General features: G+C 42.1%; 1 protein-coding gene and 1 long non-coding RNA gene across 11 annotated transcripts in view; one reads left to right on the forward strand and one right to left on the reverse strand.

The window, feature by feature from the left end:
• LOC141774164 (uncharacterized) overlaps nt 1-13,126 on the forward strand; it is a 188,862-nt gene that overhangs the window by 94,845 nt on the left and 80,891 nt on the right. The window lies entirely within an intron of this gene.
• LOC141773506 (uncharacterized) lies at nt 1,681-10,483 on the reverse strand. The gene is made up of 8 exons (XM_074645366.1): nt 10,428-10,483; nt 10,066-10,191; nt 9,896-9,984; nt 9,639-9,800; nt 9,311-9,507; nt 8,041-8,170; nt 3,456-3,649; nt 1,681-2,699 (listed from the first exon to the last, which is right to left on the reverse strand). Exons 1-8 carry the CDS (start codon nt 10,468-10,470, stop codon nt 2,456-2,458), a joined length of 1,185 nt encoding a protein of 394 aa, XP_074501467.1. The 5' UTR covers nt 10,471-10,483; the 3' UTR covers nt 1,681-2,455.

Below are 13,126 nucleotides of genomic sequence, written 5' to 3' on the forward strand. Positions count from 1 at the left end.
ACTACATGCGGGTTTACAGGACAGAGCTACATGACAATGAGAGACGATTTACATATATTAATAATGATCATCTTCTAATTAACATCTCACTAACTACCTCATTAACTGTAATTTAGAGTCTCGTGGAGCAGGCAGACAGTCACAGACGCACAGAGGGATTATTATGAAAACAGGAAGATACTATAGTGTCTGCATTAAGCAGCAATCCTTTACCGTACAGTATAATATAAGGCCAATGCCAGTCTTGTTTGTTTAACGTTTAGTGGACAGGAATTCCTTTGGTTCACTTCAGACCTGCATGCATTTTATTGGCTTGTGTGGGATTTGGGCAGGAAACCAGAGCTAATGCCCCCTCTCCCACTTCAAACGGATGCCAGGCACCCTTAAATGTCATGGGGTGGTTAGAGAGTTGAAGGAGGTGGGAGGGAGGGAGGCGGGGGATTGAGGAGTGAGAAGCTGGGGCTCGCTGGGCGAAAGAGAGAAATCCAGCCACACCGGGCTCGCCTCACAGCTTATCAGTGTGTGTGCTGGACGTAGCTTTACCGAGGCTGCTAAGGCAAACCAGATGCAGCGTAGGTTGCTCTGTGCCACTACGTGTCAGGTACAGCCTGGGTCAACCTGAGGCGCCTCGGTAGTGTAGGAGGAGGCCACTGTACAGTTCAAACTCGCTGCAGATGTTCCTGACTTGCATACAGTAGGGTGTTGGGTCCTGCGGTTCGTCCTCTTGACTTGACAGCATCTTTGAGACAGTTTTGAAGGTTTCATGGTGTCACTTCAATTACTCACCCCGGTGGAGTCCCTCTGCGTTTTAGATTGACAACTTGCAGCGGTTTATAGTTGGAGTATCAAAGCCTGTGAGTGTGTGTTCTGGGGTGTGTTGGTCACTGGGAATCCCGCGGCGTCTTTCTACTCTTGCCAGCAGCAGTGTTTATAGGATTTTGTCTCATTTTCTCCAGTGTTAATTTATTTCCATAAAGGCAGCCATGACACATTCTCTCCTCTGCCTTCTGTCTCTTGTGTGGCTTTACTTTACTGAGCTATGAAGTCTCTCTGTGCTGAATGGAAGAACAAACCGGGTTGACCTCAGTCAATGCTGCATGGTTATTTTGACGATGAGCATCATCATCATTGTCAATTTCTCTGCATCTCTGCGTCTCTCCCTTCTATCTCCCACCATCTCTGTCTTCAGCTCGACGTGTCTACACCCTGCTATTGCATTGTTTTGTGGTTTTGAATAACTTCTCACCATATTACGCTTTCTGAGGTTCGTCATTATAGTTAATCTAGTCAGTGGGTAAATGAACATGTTGTAGCATGGTTGACTTAATTTCGCATGTCTGCGACTAAGTCTCTCAAATCTCCAGTATCATACTCCTCCCTCCCTGTGGGACTGTTTGGCAACCAGAAAAATACATCTCTCTTGTCTTCAGGATTATATGGAGCTCATTTGCCTTTGATTGCAAAACCATTAATGCACAAATGTGTTGGTGACTGACCTGTGACCTTTCTCATCCGCTGACAAGCGAAACTGGTCTCATCATTTCTCCTCTCAGGCTCTTTGGACCCCAGGGGTCTGGGTCACGGTTTGGTAGTGTTTGTGCTGTCTTTCTGTCAGACTTGCATGATCCACTGCCACTTAACGACGGAGAACAAGGCTGAGAAATGAGGCATTTCCGGGCCCAAGGGTTTATTCCTACAGCACAGTGGATTACATTACAACATAGAAAGGGGAGACGTGACTTATTTTTTAAAGAAATCGTCTGCTCTGAACACAGTTTCAGACCATCCTAGTGTCTAATCTTCAAAGAGAAATCAGGATACAAAGCTTTCGGATGTGTCTTTACACTACGTCACATATTTTCTGACTCTATCCTGTTTCTATCTGTGCTTTTAAAAAGGTGAAGCATGCTGTGTCCTCATCAGGCTTACATTGTTGTACCCTCAGAAATGACTGAGAATGCTAAAAAAGAAATGTTTATCGCATATCCAGCGGAGCAAAGCTCTGCCTCTTTCTTCCTTTTACTTTTCTTTTACCCACATGCCACAAATATGATGTAAAACAAGAGGATGAATAGAAAGAAGGAGTGAATGTAGTCTTTGTTTGTGTTCTTGTTTTTTTTTCTGGAAATATGTTTTTCATAGGCAATGTTATGCACATACATTGAAACAATATGGATTACACATTACTACCTACCAAGCTCAAAGTTATGTACATGTGGTGAAGCTTTAAAGTAGGAAAAAAGTCACATAAAAACACAGCCGTATTACTGTTTGACATTCACGACTAAAAGACTTTTAGCAGCAAATCTATGAAGTACATTTCAACACAATAAACATGTTCACATGTGGAGGTAAATAACTAACTAACATTAGATGACATAGTATTTCACATTATGGGTCATCACCACTGTTTCTCTCAGTCTCTGTAGTCGTCTCTTTTCTCTCCGTCGTATCATCAGATGGCCATCACCTTCCGTCGCGGAGGGGTTTCCATGGTGACCACATCCCTTTCTGGGCAGATTGTTTGCATGGGATCGGGGTTGACGATGCGCTGCAGGACCAGAGGGTGCTGCTGGGAGGTGGGGGTTGGCGGGGGCTGACGAAGGACAACAATTTTAGCGCTGGGTCCCTGCAGCAGGATGTCAGTCAGCTCTTCCTGTGTGGAGTCGACCACCGGCACACCGTTCACCTCCACCAGTCTACAAGTTCAATAACACACACGCAAAAATACAGTATGTCAAACAAAAAATGTAGAAAGTTAGAAAAACACAATACATCACAGGATTCTCTCTACAGGTAAAGACAGGACCTTTGTAATGCTTATTTATCAAGCAACAAATAATAAAGAGATCACCTTTACACAAAGCTAATTAAAATTTCCCTTCATTAGTTTTATTTATAGCCAATCGGATAACACTGACAGCGAAATAGCAACCCTTTGTATTTCTTGATTAGCTGTTTAAAGAGCATTGGCACAGATGTTGCGATAAGTGAACACACACAGTGAGGCTCAAAGACTCTTTTCGGCTTCTGTGGTTGTGTCTCTGCACCATCATGCAGACTTGTCTTTCTTACGGCGGGATTATCTCAAAGAGGGACGTCAACTGCACTGTGTGTGTGTATGTTTGAGTTTGAGAGTGTTGTGTTTCTAAGCATGTACTTGTAATGCAGTAATCGCTTAATTATGTGAAGTTATTTTATCTGCTCCTTTTCACTCTCTTCTGCATCCAAGTATTACGTTACAGTGTTTGCTTGCTTTGGGGCTAATATCGGATGGGTTTCCATAGCTACCAAGCATAGAACAATAGAGCGGTGAAAGAAATGGGAGGGATGAGTGACATACTGGATATCACTCTCACTATCTACAGTAGGTGGCCTCTGTGAACACTAACCAGGTATTTGCCATTAAGCCTGGATAAATTACTTGGTTTCTTTTGTATGAGTCTGTGTGTTACCTGTCTTCCACACACAGGTGAGAGTTGTCCACTTTGACCACCACTAGTCCGCTGCCTTCTCTGTAGCGCCACGTGAAGCCATAATGGCCATCACGATTGTGGTTCTCCTGTACAACCAGCAGCATGGCGGGAGACTGCGGTGACACCAGCTGGCTCAGGCTACCAATGGCCAGACTCTTTTTCCGAGCTTTCTCCTGAATGTAGAAACAAGCAAGAACACATCACAAATGAAAGGGCACACACTGCTTCAATGCAAATGGTTCAGATTTTAAGCCATTGCCAATTTGTGGTGAATTGATATAAATGTCATGTGTGTGACACAAGAGGTAGTATTTTTATAGGCCAATTTCATGCTTTCATTTTTCCACTTAAGTCATATACTCTTACCCGATGTAATAATAGCTCACTTGTAGTATATTTGCATTAAAGGAGCAGTGTGTAGGATCTGGCGGTATCTAATGGTGTGGTTGCAGATTGGCCGATGCAAAAACGCAAATGGCCATCTCTAGAGACAGTTGTTGTAAGAGTAGTGTAGGTCATTTGGAGCAGAGATGGAGAGCGGGTGGTGAAGCAAGAGAGAGAGAGCGGCGGTAACGGCTGCAAATAACATTATTGACTCCGGCCCAAACAGGAAAAGTTGACAGTGTTTGGTTTGTCCGTTCTGGGCTACTGTAGAAACATGGTGGTGCAACATGGCAGACTCCGTGGAGAAGACCCGCTCCCTATGTAGATATAAACAGCTCATTCTAAGGTAACGAAAACACAATTCTTATTTTTAGGTGATTATACACTAAAGAAAACATACTTATTAATATTATATTCCATTTCTGTCAAATGATCCTCCTAATTGTTACACACTGGTCCTTTAAGTAAAGTAAATAGCTCAGCATTTTGGGAAATACATTTATTAATTTTCTTGCTGAGAATTAGATGAGATATCTAACAGCCAGGAGAGGGTTAACGTATTTTAGCATAGAGACACAGGGAAACAGGGAGAAACAGCCACCCTGGCTCTGTCCAAAGGCTACCAGCACCTGTAAAGCTAACTAACTAACATGTTTTAACTTGTTTGTTTATTCAGTACAAAAACCGAAGTGGAAAAACGACAAGTTGTGTTTTTTACGGGGAGTTATGTGCTGGATTGTTTCTTGGCCAGGTGCAGTGACTACCCGGAGTCTTGTCAACACTGTGAGTTTGTCAACCACACTGGGATGACATGAAGACCCTTGTAAAAGAACAACTTGTTGCTTTTATATTTAGGTTTTTGTATGGACTATACAAACAATATGTAACATGTTCATTAGTGAGCTTTAGAGCTCAGCTGGTAGGCAGATGTTTTGCCTTTGGACGGAGCCAGGCTCGCTAATACCTCCTGTTTCCAGTATTTATCATTTAACTCTGCAAGAAAATGAAAAGTGTGTTTTCCAAAATGTTGAACTATTCCTTTAAGGTACTGTTAATGGCAGATAGTTAAAGAGATTCAAATAACACATTCTCACACCCAACTTGTCAAATACCACCGCTTGGTCAGTGCCCCTCGGCGTCGGCGACCGACGCACGGGGTGCCCCTCTTTTGGACAGACCAAGGATGGCGTGTCAATATACGCTCGTTACATGCATGGTGTCCTTTCAAAATAAACTTCTATTTTCACCGAAAATTAGGTTTAGGCAACACAAGAAACGGTCATGGTTGACATTAACTTCACTGACTTACGACTAACGTGACTCACAATACTGACGACTGACTACAGACTACTGTCTTTACTGACTAAAGACAGACGTGACAAAAAAGTCAACTTTACTATTGGTTTCACATGGGACACGACCTCTGGTCTCCTGGTCGAAAGTCTTGTTTGTTTGACTCATCAACCACCCGTTCCACCTGCCCTGAACGGACTCACTTCATCACACACTGTTGCTAAAGGGTGCCTCCGTGCGTTGGTTTGCGACGCCGAGGGACACTTACCAAACGGTGGTATTTCACAAGTGAGAATGGGTTGATTCCAAAGTAGCCAAGAGCAACCGACTGCATTGTTATCTTTATTATCTTTATCACAACTCTATTGAGTCATAGAGTCATTAAAACTTTCAATGGTCTGTCTTTGTACCTCTGAAACATTATTTCCTCAAGATAAAACTGTAACATTAGTTCTTAGAAAAAGCTTACAAATCCCACTACATGCAGGTCCCCAGGAGATAAGACTTAAGCTGCGTCAAAGCCAGAAGACCACCAAGATGTAATGATTAGCTTTCAAAGAGATCACACCACAAGTAGCTTGCAGGGATCAGAAATAACTTGTGAGTCTGACCACTGAATTCCAATGTCCCCTTATCCAGCCTCTTGGCATACTCCTCCCCAACCCCCCTCTCCCTGAACGGCATGTGAATGCCTCGCAGCAATAGATGCCGCCTTGCCAGGGTCAGGGGTCAAAGCTAAGGCTTCTCTCCCCTCAGACAAGTTGGCCAGACAGGATATATCCACGGAAACGCAGCCCAAGCCCCTTGAGAAGCACACTCTAATGCGCATCATTTTCCCTTTTAGTTTGCCTCGATGTTGGACGCACGCCAAGAGGCCAAGAAATTTTCTCTTCATATTTTTCTTGTTTATCTACGAGATCAAATCCTAACCTACCTGGGCCAGACACAGGGCACATATCCCATAAACACAACAGACACGACCAATGAACTGCTAGTAGGCAATAAAACAGGGCTGTTCAAGATCACAAAGGTGGAGAAACAATGGCTCACCATTTTTCTCTATAAAAAGAAAGAAAGTGATTTTAAGTTGCAAATCTCTTAAACACCATAATTTGCCTCCATCACAGGAAGCTACAACATGATCTGTGAAAAGACTTTGTTTCCCGCAGTGGGAGAAATGATCCTCCGACAGCTCAGACAACATAGATGCTAAGTGGAAGGGATTGCATTTCATTTATAATGATGGGTGTTGGTAGTTCTGAATTCAGTGGTGTCATTCTGCTCCAACAGCAGGGATCTTTAACACAGTCAACCTTGGTGTAGAAAATGGAGGACAGATTAATCGGAGACAATATGACCACCATGATCAACCACAACTGGTATCATGATGTTTCTATTTAAAAACTGGAGACATCCTATCCATTCCTTAAACTCAGAGGCATGCCATGGCAAAGAGGTGGCAGATTTTTCTCACAACTCAATCCATCCTCAACGGACATGTGAGACTGAATAGTGGGCAAAAACAGTAATTCTCCCAATTTCCCCTCTTTAATAGTCTGTCTGAAGTTTTTGAGTTGTCCAAGCTAAAGTGCTTATTTAAAATAATTTCCGCTATTTGTTGTCCTTCCCCTCCTCCCTTCACTCTCTCCTTCTGTTTCTCTTTCTCCTTCCCTCTCGGATCCTTTATTGATGCTCTCCAGTTGCAATAGATCCCCGAGATTAGACTGCCCATGATGAAATATTTCCTTATTGTCTGTAATGCGGGGCAGCCTACGAGACCAAACACGGGGCGGTCTGCTCCTTATTAGAGCGGCAGCTCCATCAGTTCCCAGGCTGCTCCTCAGCTCTGACCTGTGTGTTAACTCTGATTAGGTCATATGATAAACATTAGCGCTGCTGCTTTTCCCACAAACTCAGCACCTAAAAAAGCGTGGCCCCGGGGCGGCAACGTGACACGGGGCACCTTTCAAAGCCGAAGCCGCGTGTGTCCTTTCATGGCACCTCGTTAGGGCTTCTCCAACGGGATAAAAGAGCCACATTAAAAAAGAAGTAGGCTCCTCCGGGGATAGATGGAGATAGTTTTACACATGCTGGCCCACTTCTCCATTGCACTCTCCCAGTGGCTTTTGTCACACACATTCCATTGTTGGTATGGTCACAGGCTCTCGGATGTCAGCGCTAAACATCATTTTCTCCGAAAAAAAAGTGCGTGTTCATCCAAAGCACTCCCCTCAGCCTTGTATAGCCAGTCTCAACTGCACAACTTACCGAAACAGAGTTGACTGAATGGAGCATTGTGTTGTCACTCAGGAGAACAGTGAGGAGAAGATCAAAGATGATGGACATAATAGTGTCACGTAATGATCTACCACATCAGGAAGCTGTTACCACCTTTCCTAGTGGGCTAATTCCGCTGCTGGACAATTAAATGAACTAATATATGAACCTCACATGTTGTCTGTGATTATCACAATATGGCTTTCATTAGTGAAGAAAAGGCCAGTTTTCTGTGCATGTTTCACAAGTTGTTGTGATATGGTTTAAGACATAGGGGAAACAGTATTGGCCTTGACGTTATTGTCCAAAAATGGCAATCTGTTTTATCTTCAGCAGAAGTTTGATTTTAGTATCCCATACCAAGCATGCTTCTCTCAATAACTAGCGTCGTTTCTGTGCAAATCTCAGTTTCTCATTGTTTATTTTTAGCAATCAAAACATTCTCTGACTCAGACCGTACAGCTTTCCCACATATTGGTGTGACTGTGTTTCACATGCTATCGATTAAACTCCGCTGACTGAGCTCCAGACCTGCAGCTTGTGGGCTAAATTCTGCAGCAGTGCAAATGATCTATGATGAAAGGTATTGGTCATCTTTGATCAGTGGTACCTTAACATAGCTTTCTTGCAAAGCATTTTGGAGGTGAGCCACCTGCCGGTTGAGATGCACCATGGAAATTTCCTCCTTGAACACTTGGCAGTTCAGTTTCATCTTTTCCAAGAGACGAACGTCCAACTGTCTGAATAGCAAAAGACCACATTTCAGAAAAGGTCATGGATATACATATATACAGTACAGTATGGTTTATGAAATATGTAGTTAAGGTTTTGTGTGAATTTCACCAGAGTTAAATAAACATAGCAGATGGTTTAGTTTCCTTGTAGGGGCAATGCTTTGACAAATTTGGACTTTTTTGACTAAGTGGAGTAGCCATATCTCTACAATTGAACTCCTGAGTGCTGCAAGAATGAATCCTAAAACCAGGAAATGAGTTAGCATTTTAGCACTTCCGGCTCCCTTGTCTCAAGGTTAATGTTTTTTAGTTAGATGCCTGAAATAAGGTCTGTGGTTAACACAAGCTTAAGAGATTTTAATATATTGTTCTATGAAAATAAAATACGTCAGTAAATATCCCACTCGTGAATTTTGAAGCTTTTACGTGTTGCTAACAAGTGGCTAAATGAGACTACTAAATGTCATTGTGGCGACTCGTCCGCATTTACAGCGTCGTTGTGCATACTCGACTTCATGCGACCGTGTTGTAGTTAGTTTATAGCTTAACATTAGCTTTTTACTTCTGGCGAATGCATTAACACTTCAAAAATCATGAAAGTGAGATTATCTTACTGAACAAAATGTGTAGGTATCACAGACGTGTGTTTGCCACAGAGTTTATTTTCTATTACCAATAACCCAAAATCCAATGGAAAAATCCCATTGGCTTTTTGTCGAGGGAACCAGTGCGATGCTAACTTCTGGGTTGGCCTACAAAAATATGTCATCCTGCACCAATCTATTGTGGAGACCTGCAGGTAGGACTACATTTTTTCTGTCATTTTTTTTTAGTGAAACAAAAGCCACGTCCCCTAAAAGTCTCAAAAGATTATTAGCTACCATTAGCTATCTATTCACTTATTCATTAACTGTTTCCATCCCCTGATCACGTTTAGGTTTACAGTACCATCACATATGGTATATTCGGGTGGATGATAGCCTAACACAAACAAGACATTAGACATTTGCTCAAATTTACAGTACATTCAGATCAATGGGCATTTTGTAATCTCTCAACTCACTGCTTTTTAAGTCTTTGGAAGGTGGACGAAAAGTTTAATGCATTGTTGAACAAGCTACTAATTAACAGAGGCAGTCGACCTACTTCTTCCTGTGAGCAGTGGCGTTGTTAATGTTGTCACTGAGGGTCTGCAGACTCTGCCTCTTGTCATCCAGTCGGCTTTTAACTGACTCCAGCCTCTGCTTCAGTTCAGCAGAGCCGAGTTCGTCTACATCCACATCTCCATCCATGTTCTTTATCTCTGAGCAAAACGCTACCAGGCCGTGGTGGAGCTCCTGGACCTTTGGGTTCAAAACATAAGTGGTGATTATATTCACTACTAAGTTAATACATTCACCACAGTTATAGCAGCATGAGATGAGAGTGTTTCTTTTACATATTTGTATAGATGTAGCTGAAGAGCGATATTGACCTGCAGGATGACATTTTGTAGCGAGTCCACCTGTTGGTTTAGCTCCCTGATCCTCTCTTCCTTAGCTGGCTGGTTCACCTGGACATTTTTGTTGATGTTGCTGTTCTCATTAGAGCTGTTGACTTCTGGATTATTTTGTGAAGCAGTACCTGATGACTTGTCCTACAGTATGATGCAAAAGCATACAGAAAGGTATCTTGTTAAATGTTATATGTAGGGTAAAGTCTGGTATCTTACATATAACTGATCAGCGTTACCGTTTTACACAAGTGCAGCTCCAACTGTCTGTTCTCTGATGTCAGTAGGCTCCCAATCTGCTGATCGGGTGCAAGCTCCTCTGATGAACCTTAAAGCCAAAGCACATGTACAGTATATGAATATGTGTCTGTTTTGTTTCTAGATAAAAACTACATAATGTGCTGTGCACCTTTCTTTTCTTTCAGTATGAAGAGGCTCTTATCTTCTGTCACTCCCAACATTTTGATGCATGAATCCATGATTTTTGCCACTGTTGTTTCCTTTGGGGTTCTGAGATGAACTATCCGCTCTGATGCTGCAACACAACATGACACAACAATGGGAAGTATTATAGAGGCCTGATTTATTCTCACAGAAGTGGCTATTATGAATATCAAAGCAACAACTAACCCACAGGCCACACACTGCATGATGTGGCTGTGTGTGTCCATAAGTGAATATTTAGTATTCACATCCACATATATGCTGTAAATGTAGGTTTTCTCCATATCTTAGTTATATTACACTGCATATATTTAACCTTTTACTCACCATTAATAGTAATCTCTATCAGTTGAGAATTCCTCTGTGTCATGTAGTTTGGGCTGTTGTTTATTCAGTGGAAAAAAAGACCAAGAGATTAAAATGAAGCTTGTTTTTTTGTTTTCATTGTATATATGAGAGGCTGTATACCGGAGCTTGAGGGAACGCCGATTCATGCTCAGGCAGCTCACATGAGGAGCCGACTTAGATTTGCTCATTGACACTAATGTTGCAGTGAATGTCTCAACATTGTTAGGGCCCAAGGATTCTATAGTAAAAAAAGAAACATTAGTAAACATGCTTCATTTGCCAGCTGTCTAGGTAAATGTTCATTTGTCATGTTGTAATGATAAAAGTGTACCGAGCAGAGAGTTGAGTCTCTGGGTGTTGGTGCTGGGAGGGTGCAGCTCATTATAAATGGCTGACAGTAGCTGCTCCCTATCTTCCGGCGTGGCGATATGGAGGATGTCCAGAGTGTTCACATCCACAGAAGCTATGTCTGCTCCACACAGTTTTACCTCTGAAAGAGAAACATTCAGTCATACACCTATATAGTTAAAGACATCTGAGAGATGTATCGCAGCCAATAAGCTATAATCCACTGCAAACATTTGAAAAAAGACTTGACAAACATGAAGAAGGCAATGTTTGTCTAAAAGCAAATGACAAGTCTTTGCATACCTGAATGCCATTTCATTTTTAAAAAGAAAAATGTGGAAATTGGGCATGTAGTAATATACAAGTGACATCTTTATAAGAGAGAAAGTAGAACACATCTAAAAATTAATATTTAACTGTTAGCATTTACAAAAATATACTAAGTTTTATGCCAAATTCACAGCAGGCAGAGGCAAAATGTGGCTTGCCGCAATAATTACATCTTTCTGCGGCCGGAGGCGTATTCATGTGTTTCAGATGTGAAGAAATTCTTTGTAACATAAGTCAACATGTCACAAGATCTATTTACTGATCGGCTGTGGGTCCTCTCCGGCCGCACTGTGCCGCTAAATGTTAAACTTTTCCCAACTTTTGTCTGGCCGCAGAATGAAATGACTTCGGTTCACTGAGCTCAGGAACGGCCGCAGCAGCTTTTCATAGACATTGCATGGCAGCACACCGCATTCGGCGTTACAGCCGCTTTTCACTTATTAGCTACTTTACTACATTGCTAAAGGAATGTAAGACAATAAATATTATCAGAAATTCATCATGCTGGAACTAGACAATGGAGAAAGGCCTAAATGTAGTTTTTCTTAAGGTAAAAGGGAAACTCTAATGACACATATACCTAATAATTTAACCCAAAGCATAGACTACAAGCGCTATGAAGGATAGTCAGACAAGTTTCTTATTGCATAATAGGGATGCTAATTTTGAAAAATGTTCTTAACCAATAACCGAACCTCGTTAACTGGTTATTAACCGTTAACCGGCAAGATTTGTGCCTCGCATGCAGCAGTGCGCCAGCTGCAGTGTATGAAGACAACAGACAACTGGCCGCCAAGTTCAACCATACGGGAGCGTATGCTGCTTTCACTGTCTCCAGTTCACCGTCCGGGAGCGTTACTTTAGCAGGCAGCCACTTTCCCAGTAAAAGTCTCCACCACACATTTAGTTTAGTTTAGCAGGTTGTTCGCTGTGTGTCTGCCCGACGTAACTACAAATCTGTCTGTCCGGATTAATGATAGCGATTGTCCTGCAAACAGTGTGTGTGTTTGCTTCAATCATTGCAGGTGGCTCTGTGCCCGCTGTAGCCACACACATACTCTCTGTCAGCGGGGCGTAACTTCAGCGAGTTTCCGACCGACTGTGTTGTCGGTGAATAAATGCTATGAGGCTACATCTCCTACGCTCAAGCGAGCTATATACGGGAGCCAACTTCCTGTATCTGTAACGCCGGCTCAGACTCTTAAGGTGGGCTCTTACGGTGGACCAGCTATTCCCCTTCAAGTGACGAGATTTTCTCAGCTTTTTAATTAATTATTAACGTTTCTTTTAACCGTTTTAACCGATAGCGTTAATCGGTTAAAATGCTTAATGTCGGTTAACGGTTAACGGTTAAACGGTTAATTATTAACATCCCTATTGCATAAGATGACTTATGCAGTAATGGTGTCAAGTTTAATCTTACATTATCCTCATCTCCTTTTCTTCTTAAGTAATTGACGTTCACAAAACAGTTTTGATTTGATTTGTGGTTTACATAAACCAAATTGGCAATGTCTGCTTCTGTTATGTCACCAAAGGGCTGGGAGAGGAGGCTGTCAGAAAAATGTGTTTTACCTCTGATGAAAGGAAGACATTTCTGCAGTCCAATACTGGTAAACCAATGGCAGACTTCCTCTGTGTTCAGAGCCTTAAGACATTTGGCCACTTGCCTGTCCATGTTCTGGGAAGAAGGAAAGGTTACATACCTGCTGCTTATACCACATTCTACGTGGAGCAACTGATTTTATTCACACTACACTGCAGAAAAACAATCATTACAATACAATACAATAAAACTTTATTGTCCACCAGGGTGGAAATTTGTCTTCGTACTGTCATAGTACTCTACACACAAGCAACATATTCTTTAAACCATTGTTTTGAGATGTGATACAGTACAGTATATATGTATTTTAAAATGTTCTCAATCCAAAAAGTATGCAAAGGTTGAGAATTGCAAAGAGGGCGAACCATGACGCACAGAGATGATTCAAACTGCT

Source organism: Sebastes fasciatus, chromosome 9 (assembly GCF_043250625.1).
Source record: "Sebastes fasciatus isolate fSebFas1 chromosome 9, fSebFas1.pri, whole genome shotgun sequence".
NCBI lineage: Eukaryota > Metazoa > Chordata > Actinopteri > Perciformes > Sebastidae > Sebastes > Sebastes fasciatus.

Bases quoted from the DNA above. Each gene is read 5' to 3' on its own strand.
- LOC141773506 (XM_074645366.1), bottom strand. From the start codon at position 10,470: ATGACACAGAGGAATTCTCAACTGATAGAGATTACTATTAATG. The intron at 9,985-10,065 runs GTGCACAGCACA...TTTGGCTTTAAG, and splicing joins CATACTGAAAGAAAAGAAAG to GTTCATCAGAGGAGCTTGCA. The intron at 9,508-9,638 runs GTCAATATCGCT...TTGAACCCAAAG, and splicing joins TACAAAATGTCATCCTGCAG to GTCCAGGAGCTCCACCACGG.